At 43.7% G+C, this 19,267-nt stretch overlaps 1 protein-coding gene across 3 annotated transcripts in view; it reads right to left on the bottom strand.

Moving 5' to 3' along the window:
* The window catches only part of TAFA4 (TAFA chemokine like family member 4), a 68,953-nt gene that overhangs the window by 32,448 nt on the left and 17,238 nt on the right, over window positions 1-19,267 (bottom strand). For all 3 annotated transcript variants that reach the window (XM_033071954.1, XM_033071955.1, XM_042779715.1), the window contains 2 exons: window positions 11,507-11,642; window positions 8,433-8,548 (listed from right to left, as the gene is read on the bottom strand). In XM_033071954.1, coding sequence (XP_032927845.1) covers window positions 8,433-8,548; window positions 11,507-11,586 — 196 coding nt within the window. In that variant the 5' untranslated portion in view covers window positions 11,587-11,642. The remainder of the gene's footprint in view (window positions 1-8,432; window positions 8,549-11,506; window positions 11,643-19,267) is intronic.

Raw genomic sequence — 19,267 nt, 5'->3', positions numbered from 1 at the left:
TGGCTCTGTCATGCTGCTGGGACCTGTTGGCTCCCAGGACATGGAAGTGTTCACCATGTACACAAGGGTTTCATTCCCCATCTCCTAAATGAGAATAATCACACTTCCTTTGGAAAGCTGTTCATGTTGCTGACAAACACCTTACATTGCTTTGATTTGGCTGCCAGAGGAGTTACCCCAGCAGATCACTGTTTATTTAGGCTGCAGAATTTGGGGCAAAGAACCTTCTCTTCTTTGGAGAGACAACACAGAGAAAATGCTGAATCACCTTTATTCCCTCATCCTTCTGCAGCCATAGTTCTTTTTAATGCTGCTTTGATGCTGTTCTTGCTACAGCCAAAAGAAAAATGGAAATTATTTTGGAAAAAACCCTACTCAGGCTTTGGGTTTGATCCAGAATTCAGTCAATCCAAATCCCTTGATACTGGGGAAGGGTCAGGAAAACTCTTTCACAGTCACTGCTGGATTAGATTTGTTGCCCCAGAAGAGGACACGTTTTCAGAGTAAACTCTCTTTTCTCTCCAGCTTGGCACAAAGTACCATGTGATGCAGTCTGATAAAAGGAGGTTTCATTACATTAGCATAGCAGACTTATTTGTCACTTGCAGACTAATTATCTTGGCTCCTTGTTTGGGGACTGTGGCATCCCTAGCAGTAAATTGCATTTTGCTGAGGGCAGCAATTTTACTCCATTTCTAAAGAATGTCAACACAAAGTTGTGGGGTCTTTGTATTTCCAAATAGAATATTAAAAATAGTGTGTGGTGGGGGGAGAAAAACAACCCATCTGTCACAATATTTCTGAATGAAATATCAAATTATTGCTTTTTTCTATATAATTCAAACAACAAACAACATTGAACATAGGTCTGATAATAAAATCCATTATATTGTCTCCACATTTCTGAAACCTTGCAAGAAGAACAAAAGCTGAAAAATTAACTCTGAGCAAGTAAATTATTAAACTCACATTCCTAAAAACAGACAACAGAGTTGGACACTAAGCCAAGCAAGTGACAATCCTAAAGAGCAACTTGCAGAGCAATCAGACTTTCTTTTAACAATATGCATTTAGAAACACTGAAAATAAAATTATCAGCTACATTTTTTTCCTCAGTGACACAACAGCACTAACTTCAATAGGGTCCATGTAGAGAACAGCAAGGAGCTTTTTCTGCATTCAGACTCTTTTAGATGACAAATTTCAGTTGACTTAGTTTTGGTTGGGTTATTTTACTTTGGTTTTTTGTTTTTGTTTTGTTTTGCTTTATTTTTTCCATTTGGAGGAATACCAGCATCTGCTGGAAGGGCTCAATGGACAGAAATCATTAGCATTGCCACAAGTCATGCCAGACACTCGTGTTGCTGGGGTGAGTGAAGCCCACTGACATCATATGCTCTTTTCTCAAGTTATATTCTGACCTGATTTTAATATTTTCAATAAATTATGTTTTCTAAAGACAAATCTGAGAAAGCTTAGTAACAAGTGTCAGTGCTGACACACAGTCTTAAGATTTTCCCGTTTGATCTCCTCTGGAAAGGGCATCCCCTCAACATGACACCCAATCTGAAAATAAAATTAACCCAAAAGACTGCCTCGGTACATTTAGATTTTTGTTTTACAATCACTTACAATTTCGTTTTTGCTGTCAGGCAAAACCAGCCAACATGATGCAGCACCCTACAAACAGCTGTTAACACACTCCTGGTCTGTTAAACACAGATCCTGCCATTCCATCCCAGCTAATTGCAACAGTTTGTGGAGAAAAAGACATCAAAAGAAATCTGCTTATTCCAAAATATTCACTGCATCTTAAGATGCTACTTGAAGGAAATACAGGTAAAAAAACAGAACTGATATCAGAAGGATGCAAGCAGGAAATAAAGCTCAGAGAAACCTTGCCTCACACTTACCTGGTCATTATTTCTCAAAATAACAACATAAATCAAAACTAGTGACCATTCACAGACTGCAAGGCACATGGATGATATCCATAAGGAGAAAAAATAGGTGGAAATAAAGAAAGGAAATAAATAAATAAAGGCAAGCCAAACACACTAAGCAACAGAGCTGTTGATCCTAGAATTTTCCACTCATAACTTCTGGCATTTCTGGAGGTGTTGTTAAAGTTGGCCACTCTGGAAGGTAGTGAATGTCAGGTGCAGCTTCCATCTCCAGTGTGATGAGGAGAGATTACCCTGCTGAATCCTACAAGACATCTTTAATCTCCTGATTTAGAATCCATTGTCTGCTATCAGTTGTCACTCTCCTGAAAGGATGCAAGAATGCTGCCAGCCACTGAAAAACAGATGCAGCAAAGGGCTACAGCAGCAATCCCGAGGTGTTCTGCCAGCAAAACACTTAAATGTTAGTAAAAAAAAAAAAAAGAAAAATTCCATCTCCTTCCATCTCCAGGTTCTTCCATTATTAATTAAACGTTTTCTGGGTTCCAAGAAGAAATGCTTGCTCAAACATGTCCTTGAAACCAGGCACATCAACACCACAAACTTTGAAAGTTAAAGTTGAGGAGCAGCTCTCTGAAGGGGAGAACACTGTGCTTGGCACAAGAGCAGAGCTGGGCACTTCTTGGAGTCTGAGTGGACCAGGCACAGGTGGGGAATGTTTGATGCTACAGGCAAGGGTGACAACAGATTTCTGCTCTTAAATACAAGGTGAATATTTTTTACTCACCCACAGCCAAGTGGACAGATGAAAGCCAACATGGAGAGTCAACCACCTTAGGCTGCTTCTGAACCACCCCTCATCAGACACAAACAGCCTGAATCACCAGAAACTGCTGGCCATTTCCATGGGCATTTATTCAGCCTGTGCAGCCACCCATTTGGGATGAAAGGCCTTATAATTATTCTGAAATGAGACTTGAACTTTGGGGCACTGTGCTGCTGTCACAGCCAATGCAGTGCAGCCCAAGGGAGCACAGCCTGGTGAGCAATAGAAGAACAGACCCCAAAACAGTTTCCATCCTTCAGAAGAACAGTGGTTTGCCAAGGGTGAATTATGTGAGAGTGACTGGTTAAAGCTTTAATAAAATCATAACTATGAAGTTTAACTTTTCTGCTGAGACATATCTGGAGTGGGCTGGAAACGAAATCACAGAAGAATCACAAACTCCCACTCCAGTGGGGTCAGGACTTCATCTCAGGCAGGTCTTTTAATCATTTCAGAGCAAGGAACTCAATGCAAGTCCTTTACATCTCAATCTCTTGCCTTCATCCCTCTGGCATCCATCCTCCCAAGGACTCAGCATGTTGACCTCCAGGTAAACCCAGCACAGAGCCACTTGCTGCTGCATCACTTCACTCAAGTGAACACCATGGACAAGAGCTTTTCTGTTCTATTTGTGGATTTACATTTATCCAACCATTTCTTTCTCACAGTAGCACAAGACTATTCATTTGCAATGTAATATTTTTTTTCTGTTATCAGATCTAAGTTTAGGAGAAGTAGATTTAAAAGAAAAGACACAGAGTAAAGAAAGCTTTCCTGGTTAGAATTTTGGTCAATGGAATATAAAGATTATAATTTACAGCAGGCTGCAGCTATGTAAAAAAAAAATGATGGTGTCAATGTAAAATGAATAAAATAAAGACAATATTTTCACAAGCTTTCCCCAATAGTTTTAAAATAAGGTCACTTTGATACTGCAGGAAAGAGTTTGGTGTCAGCCTCCTGCTCTGCAGTTTGGCACACTGGGCTTGGCCATTTGTATTAAATGAGACTCTGTCTCCTTTTCATTACAGAATTTTGCCCTCCACTTTTTAAACAATGACATTTGATACACATTCCTTCACATTTACCAGTTTGTCTATAATTCTCTCCCTCCCACCCCTCAGCTCCCCAGAACACACAAATCTTTTCAAATGTAATCCCATTCCACACAGTTAAAGTACACATTCTTGGAAAATGACACCAGAAGCTACATTTCACCCTATAAAAGAGTAAATCAACACTGAATTGTTACTTACTGGTAACATAGCTATGCATCTAATTTGGAATCATTGTCAAAGCGTCATATATACTAAAAGCCCTTGTTATTGAAGGAAAAAAAATAAAAAAGGAAAATAAATATTTTCTTATGCTTTTTTCTCCTCTAAAATAACTTCACAGCAAACTTCACACAGAGAATTCTGCTCCTTTTTGTCTTAAAGGGAACCCATTTCTCAAGTGAATTGCCTTCCCTACCTTATTACTTGCAGAGATTACAGTCAGGGTTGTATATTGTAGCTACCCTATATTTAGAAGCTGGGTAATAAACCACATAAATAGCACACTGAATAAAACATTAAGACATAAAAGGAGTTAAATAGAACCAAGGGCTAAAGCTTATTGTGCAGTAACCATGTCTGACCCATGGAAATACAAAGGACTCATAATTCTAGCTAGCAAAATGCAGAGTTGGGATTTAAATCAGGAGGATTTAAGTGGTGGCTGAGTGCTGGAGCCCCTTCCACAGCCTTGCAGGGCCCTCTGGTGGAAATGGGAATCATCTCACAGCTGCCCAACAGCACTGCCAGGAAAAACCATGTTCCAACCCCAAAAAAGGGGAGAACAAACCGTGGGTTTTCCCTGTTTTCTTTGCAGCAATATTTCTGATGCAAAGCTGCATTTTTCAGGTCTCCTTTAAGAAGATTAATTCCTGGAGTCTGTGTAAGCAAAGAATTTTTCCTCTGACTCCAGTGGAGACAGAGTCTGTCCATAAAGCCCTGAAAGCAAAGAAAAAAGTTCCTTAAGGTTGTGAAAAACTGAAATTGATATGGAATATTCTGCCCAAAAATTTAGACCCTTCAGCAAAGCTGGGGGCATTTCAGGTGACCATCATCACATAAAACAGTCTCAAAAAAGCCAAGATGCACCAGTAATTCATGGCAGAAACTGCTCAGAAAGTGAGTGCCAGCTCAGGGTCTGCAGGGCCAGCCCTCACATGTCAACCCTGACCTGACAAAATGTCCTTTCAATGCTTCTTCATTTGTGATTTAGAGAAGTGAGGTAGAAACAAATTTTTTCTGGTACTAAGTATGTGTTGCTTCATCCAGCACAGCATGGAATTGATCATTATATTGGTATTGGGTACTAAGAGCCTGAAATACTGCTCAGCTTTTAAAGAAAAAGTAAAATTGGTGCTTATGATTCCCTTAGTTATTGTCAGGCCAAAAAAGAAATTCTTCAGAAGGGAATTCACAGCAACAAAGTCAGATGAACATTCTCATGTTTCTCCTCCACGCAGATAAACAAGGAGGCTGCTAAAATAATCTGCACAAGCAGCATCTTCAATGATCTAATGGTGATGAGAAGGAAAACTTCTCCTCTACCTTTTGCCTTTTGACTCTGTCAGCCAGAGCAATTCCAGTGTTCCAATGAAAAACAGGCTGTGGCCTCCAAGCTGGATCTGAGATCCAAACTTCTCCTAGGCAGCAGCAGGATTGGCTTGCAGGATTGAAGAGTCTCTCCCCTGACAGGTATTTGATGATGGTGAATATTTCACAGAGCAAAAGAGCCAGTGAAGAGACTTCCATTGTCAAAGGGATTTCTCAATGCCATTCTGTCCCACTTTTCAGAGCAGGATTGCTATTGAGTCCATAAGATCCAGTTTCTTCCCTGCCTGAATAGGGCAGAGAGCTGTAAAATGTCATTTTCTCAGCATGACCTAGGTCAATAATTGTCTTTTCTCAGATTAGGCTCCTTAAAAATGGCAGTATTTTGAAAAGAAAAAGTCAATTCCCACTTTTCATCTTAAATTCTCTTGTCTGCTCTTAGTTAAAAGAGTTTCATAGCTGTAGCAAGTACACATTTGTTTGAAAGTGCTGATGATGTAAAGTAAATCACTTAAACACACTGATTGTCAGGAGCAGACACAACCTGTTCTTGAAACCAGCTCCTCCCAAAGTATCCCAGGCTGGCACCTCTTGCCTCAGCAGGTACCTGTCAGGTGACAGCTGCTGGACCTAAAGGACAAAACCCTTGCTGTACCCAAAGCTTGGAGCCATCCCTCTTAATGTGCTTCAGGACATTCTACTTTGAAAAATGGGAGTGCTGCCTATTGACTGCAAAAATTTTATCTCAATTGCTATCCAAGAACATGCTCATTTGTATGAAATAAATGAGGCTAATCATTTGCTTTCCACAAAACAGGCTCTGCTAAAAGCTCTGAATTATTTGCTTTCCTGATGAACAAGGCAGCACCTTGCTCACATGATGGATTCCATCAGAGGTTTGATTATCCATTGGAAGGTCAATCCATGTGTTGTGTCAAGCAGCAAAGATAAGATGAGGCTGGGAAACACAGACCCCTTGAGGACAGAGTCCTAAACCTTCCACATCCTCTGTGGGGCCAAGAGTCAGATGCAGGGAGCTGGAGAATCCAAAATGGGATCACTGCTTCATCTGGCACATGGGATCAAAGTGGGATGGGGGTCACTTCAGTGTAAAAAGAAGGGAAGTCACATTTGGGGGAGAACAGGACACCACAGACTATAAAGCTGCATGAAGGCTCCAGCTTCAAGGCTGCTCATTTGAAAAACAGTTCCACAGCTGGACCAAGCTATTGATGAGGAGCAGAAACTCCTTTCAGCTCACCAGAGAAATCACAGCACACAAACAGGTTTAAAGTCCAGCAACTTGACTGTGTTTGTGGTGCCTCTTTGAGAGGGTGGAAAGAATTCCTGGTGTCAATTTAAGGTATGTTCTCAAGCATTCCGAAATTTTATAAAAAAATATTGTCATGATTTACATATTACACTGTGTTCATCCTACAAACCCACAACACAAGATCACTGCTGCCTTATTACAGGTATTTCCCTTAGATACACAGGTAAAGTGCATCTTGAAAGGACAAAAATAACATTTCTTCTGACAAGACCTCTCCCCAAATGAGAAAAGCTGCAGAAGGCTCTTCTCCAGGTTTTTCTGCAGTCAGCTCTGAAATGCTCTGCTATTAACTTGTGGTTGTGCATAGATCCCCTTCCTCCTGGAAGTGATACAGCTAATTCCCAGAACAAAGCAGCAATATGGGTCATCCTCCACCACTGCATTCACTGGAATCACTCCTCAGGCTTTTGCCTCACAGTGCAGCTACTGTCCATAAACTGTGGCTGTATTTTATAGCAAACACGAGGGTTACACAGCCAGGGAAAGCACAGCTGGTGATGGGGAATGGCAAGGGGGAGGTTTTGTAGCTCTCAGAGACACAGCAGCTGCATGCAGGTCAGTCAGTCCTTCCTGCCAGATCTGAAGATATTTTGGTGAGCACAGGAGGAGCCTTCAGCTCCTACCCAGACAACCACTGGAAGCAGCCAGGAAAGGGATCAATAGTTTGTCTCTTCTGGAGGATGGGACCTCTACCAAACATATCCTCACTCCCCAGCCCTGAGAGGAGGGGATGCTAACATTAGACCTGGACCCACAAGAGTCTGGCTCAGAGCTAAGAACATTTCATATGGATTTGAGGACTAACACCTGATTTTAAAATAGGGGCACATCACAAAGAGCAGCACTTGCAGAAATCCCCAAGCCAGCATGGAGCTGACCATGGTGCTGAGGACACAGACCCATTGTGGAGTTTGCAGGCAGCTTTTAGCCTCTCCTGGAAAGCAGCACTGACAGGAGGTATTTTTTTACCTTACCCCTCTCTCTAGTGGGATCAAAGGTGGCACAGTCTTCGCACAGCAACCCTGTTTTATTTAGGACTCGTAGGGATACCTTTGCATTAGCACTGGTACATCTTCATCTCTTTCTGCTTTCAAGCTGTTGTCTCCATGATCCTACCAGAGAAGCTGCTACAAAAATCCAGTCTGGAAGTCAATCCAGCTTGCTCAGAGCTTTTTCTGACATTTATAATATGATAATACATCGTGCCTGGTAGGTATTTCCCTACTACAAAAGCACATCCCCTTAAATGCAAGATCCTTGTTTTCCTCACTGTGCCAGGTAGGAACAGAAGGGGAGTATCACAGGCTGATCTAAGTACAGGTCAGAATTTGTGTCAGTCAGTGAAAGAACTGGCTAACATGAGTCTGAGGGCTTCGATTTATTGCCCACCAGAGCAAATGATACCGCTGTAAAGTCAGTTGATAACAACAGGATTAAGAGGGTGAAGATAAAGATACATCTCAGAATGTCTTTGGATAAGGATAAAGCAAAATGACACAAACAAATCCCAAAGTCCTAGCAGTCATGAAGTCACTCCAAAACCCTCCTGGCGAGCTTCAGTACATAAATAACTAGAGAGAGCCATGAAAATTTACAATAACTCTTTTTTTTTTTCCTTGTTGGTGGTGTATTTTTAACCTATTGCACTGATTATAACGCGCTGTCAACAACCTCATCAATTATCCATTGCTAGAAAGTGGGCTCTAACATGCTGCAAGTGGTATTAATTGGTCTCAGTAGCACATAATGAGTTTAAAAGCTCCTACCTGTGTGCCCCCGGGGATGGTGACTAGAGGCGGACAACAATTTACAGCAGACCATTAACACATAGACCAGAAAGAGCCAGTCAGACAGAAGCATTGATTTGGCACAGAATCTCATCCTGGAGGCAGAAAAGGAAGCAGTTGAGTGAAAGAACAATGCGAGTAGGGAATAACATAAAAATGATGTGGGGAAGGAGAAGCTGAAAGGACGCTGAAGAATAACTGATGTGGCTTATTGCAAGGCAGCACTCACAAAATCATATTCATTGTTTGGTTGGGATCAATTCGTTGTTAAGGACATTTTATAATTAGAAGCAATGTCTATCACACATCACATTACCCACAAACACATGTTTATAATAACACATTATGAGTGTAATACAGTTCTATGAATTTGAGATAAGGGATGGGTTCTTTTGCCTTTTATTAAGATCCAGCCACACTCAAATTTAAACATACATATTTATGAGTTGTGCTACTATTTTTAAACTGCACCTCCCCCAATGACAGAAAGAAAAAATGTCATTTTTACTTAACACTTCTCAGGACATAGTTACTAAAGCTACCAACTCCACCATAGCCATGCACAGGATTTGGTTGGGTCTCCCAAACATATAATATTTGGGAGATTTCCTGGAGATCAGCCAGTTTGCTGAGGGCAAAACGTGAAGCAGCACCTCAGTCAAACATGCAAGGACTCATTTCTCTGCCAGGGTGCTGGAAACTGCATTTCAGGAAGATATTTGCTCTAAAGAAGGTGTTGTTAATCTTATTCATGTTATTCTTAGAACTAAGATCTCAAATCCTCCGTAATTTTTCTGCAAATATCTACAATTAAATCCCTCAATAGCTTATGTTATGCCATTCATCATATAGAAAGGGAATCTAATCATCTTTTTAAACTCGGTTATGATGATTTATTGCTTGCATGATACATAAATGGGTGTTATGTACTTGAACCCTTAGATACCATGTTCCACACTTTCAGCAAATTCTGCAGGCAGGAATACATCAAATTAATTAAAGGCAATTTCTAGATTTGCATAAATTGAACCAAATACTGTTTTCATGGTAGTGATATTAGTCTGCAGTTAATCAGCATGCTGGGATTTGTGCAAGCCTATCACAGTTTATTTGCACCAAAAGGTCTTTTGGGAATTTCTTTCCCTCTGCAGATTCCAGTTCTGAATCCTCCAAGTATTTTCTAAAAAAATTATCTATATACCTTGAAAAATATCTAAGACTATCCAGCTAATCCAGTGTTCCAGTGCTGAAGAGACGAGTTTATAAAAAGAAATCCCAAGCAACACATGCCTTAGACATGTCACAACCAGGTGAACACTTGGATGTTGTTTAAATTTGATAAACATCTACCAATGAAACCAAAACAGAGGCCATGTTTTCTCATTTAAAACTGTTTGCATGATTTCCCTTTTAACACTTTGCTAAGCAATACTTTTTCCCTAATTGTAAGTGTTGATAAAGCCCAAACAAATAAAAAATGAACTTATTAATACCAAAAGTGAAGGGACCAGAAGCCTGCTGCATGTCAATATATTTTAGCAATGAATACTGGTTTACACTTCAGAAAGAAATGCATTGGTGCAAACACCAGCACCTTCAGCCTATTTTTTTTTTTTATTGCATAAATATTGTCAAAAAACCAGCTCATCATGCCTACAGATTTCAGAGAATTATAATTATGTGGAAAGAAGCCACACTTAAAATACTGATTTGACAAAATATCACCTTTTCTGGCTTTGAGGAGATTTTGAGCCCAATATGTTGCTACCCTGAACACAGGAACAAGCACCCTGATGGCCTTTTACAGCTGTACATAGGAAACTTCTGTGAGCATGAATCAAACCCGAAGATAAAGACATCACTGCTCCTCACCTACCTATGAGTTCCCTCTTCTGGAGCCCTCCCAGGTTTATTCAGAGCAGTTGAACCTAATTGACCTCTTGCATCCTGCTGAACCACAGGATGCCACTGCAGCTAATGGGATTGAGTCACTGTGAAACCAGCATAAATGTCACTGCTGCTGTTGATCCAGTATTAGCCTAAGAAAACTGCCTGGTAAATTCTGTGTAAATCAGTGTACCACTTCAGATTTTGGTCATCCAAATCTTCCCCAGGCGACTGAACTTTTTTTTTTTTCCTTTTTTAGGAGAGAGCTGAATTTAGTTTTCTTGGCCTCTCCATGAGAAGCACACAGGTTACAGCTCATGCACCAATTATCACTGAACAGGATGCCATAATGTGCCCAGTTTCCAATCCCATCCTAAATGCAAACACTCAGATCTGATCCAAGTATCAGCTCTGGTGTCACTCTGATTTATCACCATGAAGACAGAAACCTTCCTCCAGGTTTCCTGGATTTAACCTCTGGAGTTAAATACCCCAGCCCAGGCATTCTGAGCATGGCATTTCTGGTGAGAGGTGGTGGAAGGGACAGTGTGATGATGCACAGCTCCCAAATCAAGCATCATTTGCTCAGCAGCTGCTGTTCCAGCACTTAAGTGAACACACCCAGGTGTTCCCACCATTCCCAGTGCAGCAGTAAAACTGGTCTCAGTGGAAATGGTCATGTACTGACTTATCCTCAAAAGTTTTCCCCGGTTGAGTTTGACTCTTTTGAGACATTAAATGAGGGATGTGAAACCAGGGCTCATCAGGTTGACAGGGTAACCTTACCCCCGTGTAAGATGTTCAAATCCAGGAATAAGTGTATCACTACAAAGCATCCACTTGGTCATATCCAAGCTGAAAGGCTGCTAAAAGCATCCAGTACAATTTAAATGACACATCTGCAGACTCTAGTCTGCCTTGCAGGTAGACAGGATGCAAGCTTTCAGCCTGCCTAAGTAAAGAAATACAAGAGGATCTTTGAAAAGGCAGAGAAAAAATGAAATTTGGCAGACAGATGCAGCAAGGGGTGCTGAGCCCTTCAGCATCAGTGGGCTGCTGCTTTCAGAAATGTCAAGCCCTCATTCTCTATTGGATTCAAGTGGATATTGTTGCTAACCAGAACAGAGAATCTTCAGTGTCATTTGAAAGATAAAAAGTGCTCTTACCTTGGGGACTTTGCAAGAATTTTTTTCCAGTCAAACACAATTATTTCAGTGTGTTTTTCATAGTTATTCCAGATTCCCATTTGCAGCAGCAAATAAGCCTTTCTGCATCTCAGAATTTTTCCTTCACTTCGGGGACCTAGAAAGAAAGCCACATTACACTGCAATTAACGTTTGGAAAGGTGCTGCAAAACACATCTTTGCTACCAAAATCTTAGTTTCACAGTGCCATCTACAGTGCAGTCTGGGGCAAAAAGCAGCAGTTGTATTGCTCTTTTCTTTCTGAGAGCACAGAGAAGCTGTGGAGAGGCAGCTCTGAGGTGTCACTGCATTTACCAAAGGCAGAGTTTGCTGCACTGGGGTTTGCAAACAGAATGTGTGCAGCCTCATCACCGCGTGCCCTCTCACCAGCTGGGAAAGCTGTAAGGTCTAAGCAAACACATTTCCACAGGGTTCCATGGAGCCTCCAACAGTTTGAAGCAGAGATTATTCAGGAGAGTGAGGAAAATCTGTCCTGTGTTCATGAAGATGTGGCTCAGGTGCTGCCTGCCCCAGCAGCAGAGGGTCACACCCAAATGAGTGTGTCTGGGGTTATGCATTATTGCACCCTCTGACCCTGCTGCTCTCCCTGCTTCCAGCATCCCTCTCACACCCAGGAGCTACATCTGAAATCTCCTCATGGAAACACTTCTGCAGCAGCGCTGACTCACGTCCTGCAGAATAACGAGCTCAAACTCTCCATTTTATAGACATTCAGGCCTCTTTGCTGTTTATATCTGTTCTCTCACTTCCATCCCTGGGCACAACTTGACCTTCTGCTCTTGAAAACGTGACACAGAACAATTTGTGAGAGTAATAATAATGTGGTCTTCACCTCCACAGCGACCACAACAACCTTTTCTCATCTTTTCCACCACTCTTTTCATTTCACTCCTACTTTGACCAATTAGAAATCTGCTTTTAAGAAACACAAAATTACAGCACCTCGTTGGAGGGCAGAGCATGTCTGGGGTCATAAAAGCACCTTTCAGCAGCTCAGGATGGGTAAACCCCTGGCTCAACAGGCTCATACAATCACAGAACCTTCCAATCAGGTTGGAAGGGACCTTAAAACTCATCTCGTTCCAAACCATGGGCAAGGACACCTTCCACTGGACCAGCTTGCTCAAAGTCCCTTCCAACCTGGCCTTAACAGCTCAGAATGCCATGAGAAAACAGAGTAATTACTGAAATTAAAGAGACACCAGGCCAGCAATCTATAATTAATCACATTTTACTCTCTTCTCTTTCCAAGGTGGAGTTCCAGGGTGAGCCAAAATCAGTGGTTCTATCAAATCAGCAGTGAAAATCAAAGCAAAACATAAGCAAAGAGTTGTCTTAAGAAAAAGCACTGCCATCCTGCATTAATCCTTTCTTCCATAAATACACATAACATAAAAAATAAAAATAAAAATAAAAACACAGTGTGCCTCAAAAGACCTATTAAGAAGAAGCAAACAAACAGGATTTTCAATACAGCGTTGACTGACTGAAATGGTTATGTGGTACATTTTTACCCATTTAAAAATAGGACAGGTAGATAAATATATTCTTACAGTGCTCTTGCAGAAATCAATACTGCAATACACTAACTTGGGCTTTAGTGCTTATCTGTTCCATAATTTTTATTAGAGAGGAAAATAAAACCCTGTGCAGATGCATCTACAGGTAAATACAAACATCAGTGTAACCTGTTCTGTAAACACATGTTAAACACTAGTAAAAGGCAAGGGAGTATTGATTAGTCCAACTCATTCTAATTAAGTGGAGGCAGCAAAAGTGACAGATGATACATCCACCTGCATATCTCCAGGCTTTCTGATGCCTTCCAGGCAGTGATATTTCTTTTAAAAATAGAGTTGTGTTAGGGGAGATTAAGGCAAACTCCTGAAACCAGCTTCAGCTGGTTTATGTCAATAATGGAGACAGATCAGAACAGAAACAAGAGGCTCACCTGGTTAATAACTCTAAAAGGAATTCCAGGCTTTTCAAAGCAAAAGCATGCTTTGTGTGTGTTTTGTGAACAGTGGGTTTAACTGCTGGCCCCTGTCTGGTCTCAGGGTGACACATCACTTTGGAAAACAGAGCTGCTTGTTTATTTTTATACAATGAGCTCTGGCCATTGAGCTGAACCCCACCTCTATCTCCAGCAAAGATAAAGAAAAGAAGGAAGAGGGAAAAGGAGAGGAGAAGGGCTCCATTTCCAACATTTATGCATGGACTGGCTGTGAGCAACTCCTGCTTTGCACAGCAGTTCCCCAGAGGCTAAAAACTCTCCTGGGTCAGTATTTAGAGCAAATGAAGACTGTGGATTCTGGAGGGAATTGCACTGGTCAGGTCTGCTGCACCTCAATCCCAGCACAGTCTGCTCTCTGTGCCTCTGCACTCTAGTAAAATGGGTATAATCAGCATTTCCCTGTGCCAGGGAAGTGTTTCAAGAACAGAAACAATAAAGGTCTAAAGTTATTTGAAAACTCTATAGGCACTGTATAATTCTTTTGACAGATGGAATAAGATAACATTTTAAATTAGGTGCATTTCCTACCAATATTTACATGTTGTAAAATGTTTTTTTATGGCTACTTTCTGCAAAGAATAAATTACTAAACCATTTTGTGCCATCTTTTATAATAAGCTATTAAATAATTTAGAAAACCTCCTTTCATTAAATATTTAAAAGGCCTTAATTTCTCCATTCTGAATAATTCTTCACTTAAAATACAACTGTGCATCTCTTAAAGACTCCTCTTCTGTAAAGCAAGGGGTGAGAGGGAAAGAAATTTGGGGGCCATGTACTGTTCAGGGGATTTGCCAGCCTGACTTTAACCCCACTGCCAGCCTGGCCAAACTTTTATCTCCTACTGAATAAAGGATAAAGGCAAAATAGAGCAATATCTGACATTGCTTAGAAGAGGGGGAAAAAGATCTGATTAGGTCACTGTGTGTTTTTGAAAACTACTGCTGTTTGAGGGGAACTAGAGACAAAAGAGAGAGCTACAGCAAACACCTACACACTGGGTGAGCAACCCAGAGCCTCATTTTTGGGGCTAAATCACTGTACACAGGTGCATCACTGTACACAGGGTACATCACTGTATACAGGGTAAATCACTCTACAAGGGTAAATCACTGTACACAGGTACATCACTCTACACAGGGTAAGTATTCAGTGAGAGGGGCTTGAAGGGGTCGTATAAAAAGAGGAACAGCAACTTTTCACACAGGTAGGTATTGAGAGGACAAGGGGGAATGGTTTTAAATGAAAATAGGAGAGATTTCTATTAGATGTTATATAAAAGTTTTTGCCTGTGAGAGTGGGGAGGGCCCTGGCACAAACTGCTCAGGGAAGTTGTGGCTGCTCCATCCCTGGGAGTGTCCCAGGCCAGGCTGGACAGGAGCTGGGATAGTGGAAGGTGTCCCTGCCCAGACAGGGTGACACAGGATGGGCTTTAAGGCCCCTTCCAGCCCAAACCACCCCTGACTGTGATTCTGATGCTGCTCCATGGCCTGGGACAGTTCCAGGGCAGGGGGTGGGTGGCTGTCCCAGAGTACAGATCACTGCCCCTGTCAGGATACAGGGGATGTCCCGATGTCCCTGATGGGACACAGGTGATGTCCCAATGTTCCTTTAAGAACACAGGTGATGTCCCAATGTCCATATTGGGATACAGGTGACGTCCCAATGTCCCTGTCACGATACAGGTGATGTCCTGATGTCCCTGTCAGGATAGAGGTGATGTCCCAATGTCCTGTCTATTGAGATACAGGTGATAACCTGATGTCCATATCGTGATACAGGCGATGTCCCCGTGTCCCTGTGTACCAGTACACAGGTGATATCCCGATGTCCCTGTCTATTGGGATACGGGTGATGCCCCGATGTCCCTGTCGTGACACAGGAGATGTCCCGGTGTCCCTGTTGGAATACAGGTGATATCCCGATGTCCCTGTCTATTGGGATACAGATAATGTCCCGGTGTCCCTGTCGTGATACTGGTGATGTTTCTGTCTCCCAGTCTATCGCTATACAGGCGATGTCCCTATGTCCTTGTCGTAACACAGGTGTTGTCCTGGTGTCCCTATCAGGATACAGGTGATGTCCCTATGTCCTTGTTGCAATACAAGTGATGTCCCGAGGTCCCTGTCGGGATACAGGTGATGTCCCGATGTCCCTGTCTATCGGGATACAGGTGATGGCCCTATGTCCCTGTCTATCGGGATACAGGTGATGGTCCTATGTCCCTGTCGCGATACAGGTGATGTTCCGGTGTCCCTGTCGCGACACAGATATGTCCCGGTGTCCCTGTCTATCAGGACACAGGTGATGTCCCGGTGTCCCTGTCGCGGCCCCGGTGCCGCTCCCGGCGCTTCCCGCGGATCTCTCGGGGCGGTGCTGCCCCCTGGCGGCCGCGCCTCTCTCTCCATGCGGACCGGAGCCGTTCCCAGCCCGGCACTCTCGGGAATCTCACCCAGCCTCTCCCCTCTCTCTCCGTGCGGACCCGAGCCGTTCCCAGCCCGGCACTCTCGGGAATCTCACCCAGCATCTCCCCTCTCTCTCCATGCGGACCGGAGCCGTTCCCAGCCCGGCACACTCGGGAATCTCACCCAGCCTCTCCCCTCTCTCCATGCGGACCGGAGCCGTTCCCAGCCCGGCACTCTCGGGAATCTCACCCAGCCTCTCCCCTCTCTCCATGCGGACCGGAGCCGTTCCCAGCCCGGCACTCTCGGGAATCTCACCCAGCCTCTCCCTCTCTCTCCATGCGGACCGGAGCCGTTCCCAGCCCGGCACTCTCGGGAATCTCACCCAGCCTCCCCAGCCCCCGGATCCCGGGTGCCCTCCCGGCTGCAGCGCTCCCGGTGCCGGCGCGGCTCTCCGCGACAATTAGCGCCTGTCGTTAATGACACCAACGCGTGGCTGGCACAGGGTCCGTGCGTTCACCCTGCCCTCGGAGCGTGGGACTTCACAGTGCCCGCCGTGTCCTCCAGGTGCCCCATCGGATACAGGGAATAACGCATCTCACATTCCGGATTTGGTGCCCTAACCCTCGCCCAGAAATCTCTGCATCAGCTCACGTAGCTGCAGCTTGATCTGAAGGCTTTGAGTGTCAGTAAATCCACCTCGGCCGAGTTATTCCAACAGTTAATTAACCTCACCTTCAACACTGCCCCTTCCAGCCTGTACCTCTCGATGCATTCCGCTTGTTTTCCCAGCTGGCACATCCCACGGGGATGTGTCAGGTTTTTAAAGGTCTCAGATCTGCCAACCCTTACTCACCAAGTAAAGGTTACACCAGGTAGGAAGGCACTGTGCAAACTGAGAGAGGACAGAAAGTTACCCATGTAGTACAGTCACAGTCACAGAGTCAGAGTCACAGAATCACAGAATGGTTTGGGTTGGACAGGACCTTAAAGCCCATCTTATTCCAACCCCCCTTATTCCACCCACCTTCCACTATCCCAGGGTGCTCCAAGCCCTGTCCAACACTTTCAGAGATGAAGCAGCCACAGCTTCTCAGGGCAAACTGTGCCAGGACCTTGTCACCCTCTCAGTAAAGGATTTTTTCCTAATATCCTATCTAAACCCACTCTCTATTAGTTTGAATCCATCCTGTCCCTTCATGCACTTATAAAATTACTCTCCACCTTTCCTGTAGGCTCCCTTCAGCTACTGGAAGGTAGCACAAGACTAAGCTCACAGTGCAAGAAAATAAAAGTTTTGTTGGGTCCATTGCCTCTTCCCTTTATTCCCAGAGTTGACATCAGCTCTTCCCTACAGGAATCTCTGAGGGATGGAGGTCTGATCACATGGAGTTCCCCGTGGCAAAGTGAAGTGAGAAGGCTCTTTGGACCACACAAAAATCATCCAGGCAGGTATCCAAAAATCACAGGGTCACTGCAGCAGTGCCCAGCCCTCTCAGACCCCTGCAGACTCCCTACACACTTGATGGGCAATTTTTGAACTGTTTTTTTATGACATCACGTCTCATTTATGGTATCAGTCTCTGCTGGCAGCAGCTCAGTCTGTCACCCCTAGTCAGGCCTTTCCACAGGAATATTTCAAAATCTCACATAGCAGGAACTGGGAGTGGTGGAGAGGAAAAGAAAACAGTGCCAATGAGAGCTAGAGGAAATAAACTCCACATCCTCCTGAGGAGGGAGAACTGAACTGCTGTTATATCCACATAGCACGAGGTATCGACCACAGCAGCACCAGACATCCTCTGTGCCCTGTTTGAGTCTGTCTTCAGCAGCATTTGGAGTTCTCTAGGGTAAATCTGTCCTCACCACCTCCTTTAAACATGACAACAAACCTTTTGTCTGTTGTGGGCATGTAAAGATGATGTCCTGGGAGGATATCCTGCAAACCATGCCTAAATCACCCTGATTTTCTAGGCCAGACACCACAGACTTCATTAGTTAGTGGTGCCAGAGTCACTGTGGTGACTTGGGTGGATGATCTGTCAGAAAGGCTTTTCAGCTGGACTCATTTTAAGTGAGAGTCTGGGCTCCAAGTTTGACCCAGCAGAGCTCAGGTCACAGAGAAGCAGAAAGAGCTGTGCACAGGATCAGGAAACAAAGTCAAGAAAGGGACTGAGGGCAAAAAACAGAGGTCTGGCTGCCAGAAAACCCAAAGTCCATGCAGAGTAAGGAGGAGTTTAAAATCAAAGCTGTTGCTTCCTCTGCTCTCTCAACACAAAGTGAGTTCTCATCTTTCCTCCAGGATAAAATCCACCAAGACCAGGAGGACTCAGAGAGAGCAAAGTGCAGCTATTCTGACTGTCAAGTGGAGGCAGAGTAGACCCTTTTCTCCATACAGCATTATTTATTATTCATCACCACCCCACTAAGGAGCATTCTGCCAAACTCCTGAAAAGGGAGGTATCACCATCAAGGTTTCATTTTAAAGGTTGCACAGACTCACCAGTGTGGACAGCCAACACGGGAGATCTCATTACAGCACAGAATTTCAACTCTTTCAATTACCTTTATCAGAAAGAATTTTTCCTTGTGATTAACCAGCTTCTTTCAGTCCCTCACTGCAGCTCAAAATCTTCTCCACCCCCCTGTGCAAGCCCTGCTTAAGGGATGTGCAGGCTTCAGGCACTTTGTTCAAGGGAGAGCAGGAATTACTCCAGCCCTGTTCAAAGAGGACACAGAGCAGAGACAGTCCCTGCTCCACTCCCAGCTGCCCTCCCAGAAGCAGAGCAGCTCTCATCTAAAGCAGGCAGCACACCAAAAAAACATGGGGAGAAATGTCTTTGAAGGAAATCTCTTCAGCAGAATGTTTCAGACACAGCAAAAACACATTTTCCCCGACTGTAAACTTTGCCTGCCAGGTAGCAAAACATTGAAGTTGTTGCACAGGTTATCTTGAACCATAAATCACTGTTTTCTATACGCTGAACTGAGGGAGGAATTTAATTTCTCCCATGGAAGGCAGAGATAACTGACCTGCTGTAGAGCAGGTCACTCACCTTCCTTTCCTCTCAGGGACACAGATGAGCTGGTGATTATTTTGCAGAGGTTGCTCAGAGGAGGGAGGAATGGATGGAAGGGATGGAGGAGGAAAACTCTGTCCATTTGTGCCTCTGGATAATGCACTGAGAGGCCCCAGACCTATTCTGGGTGTGTGGTGGCCAGCCCAGGGCTCACCTGCAAGAAGCAGGTAATTCCTAAAGGTGGCTGTTCAAATTAAGAGCAAGAGGCAATGCAAGGGAAATAACA

Source organism: Catharus ustulatus, chromosome 13 (assembly GCF_009819885.2).
Source record: "Catharus ustulatus isolate bCatUst1 chromosome 13, bCatUst1.pri.v2, whole genome shotgun sequence".
NCBI classification, from domain to species: Eukaryota; Metazoa; Chordata; class Aves; order Passeriformes; family Turdidae; genus Catharus; species Catharus ustulatus.
Note: the sequence above shows the minus strand (reverse complement) of the source record. Positions and strands in the feature narration are given on the sequence as shown.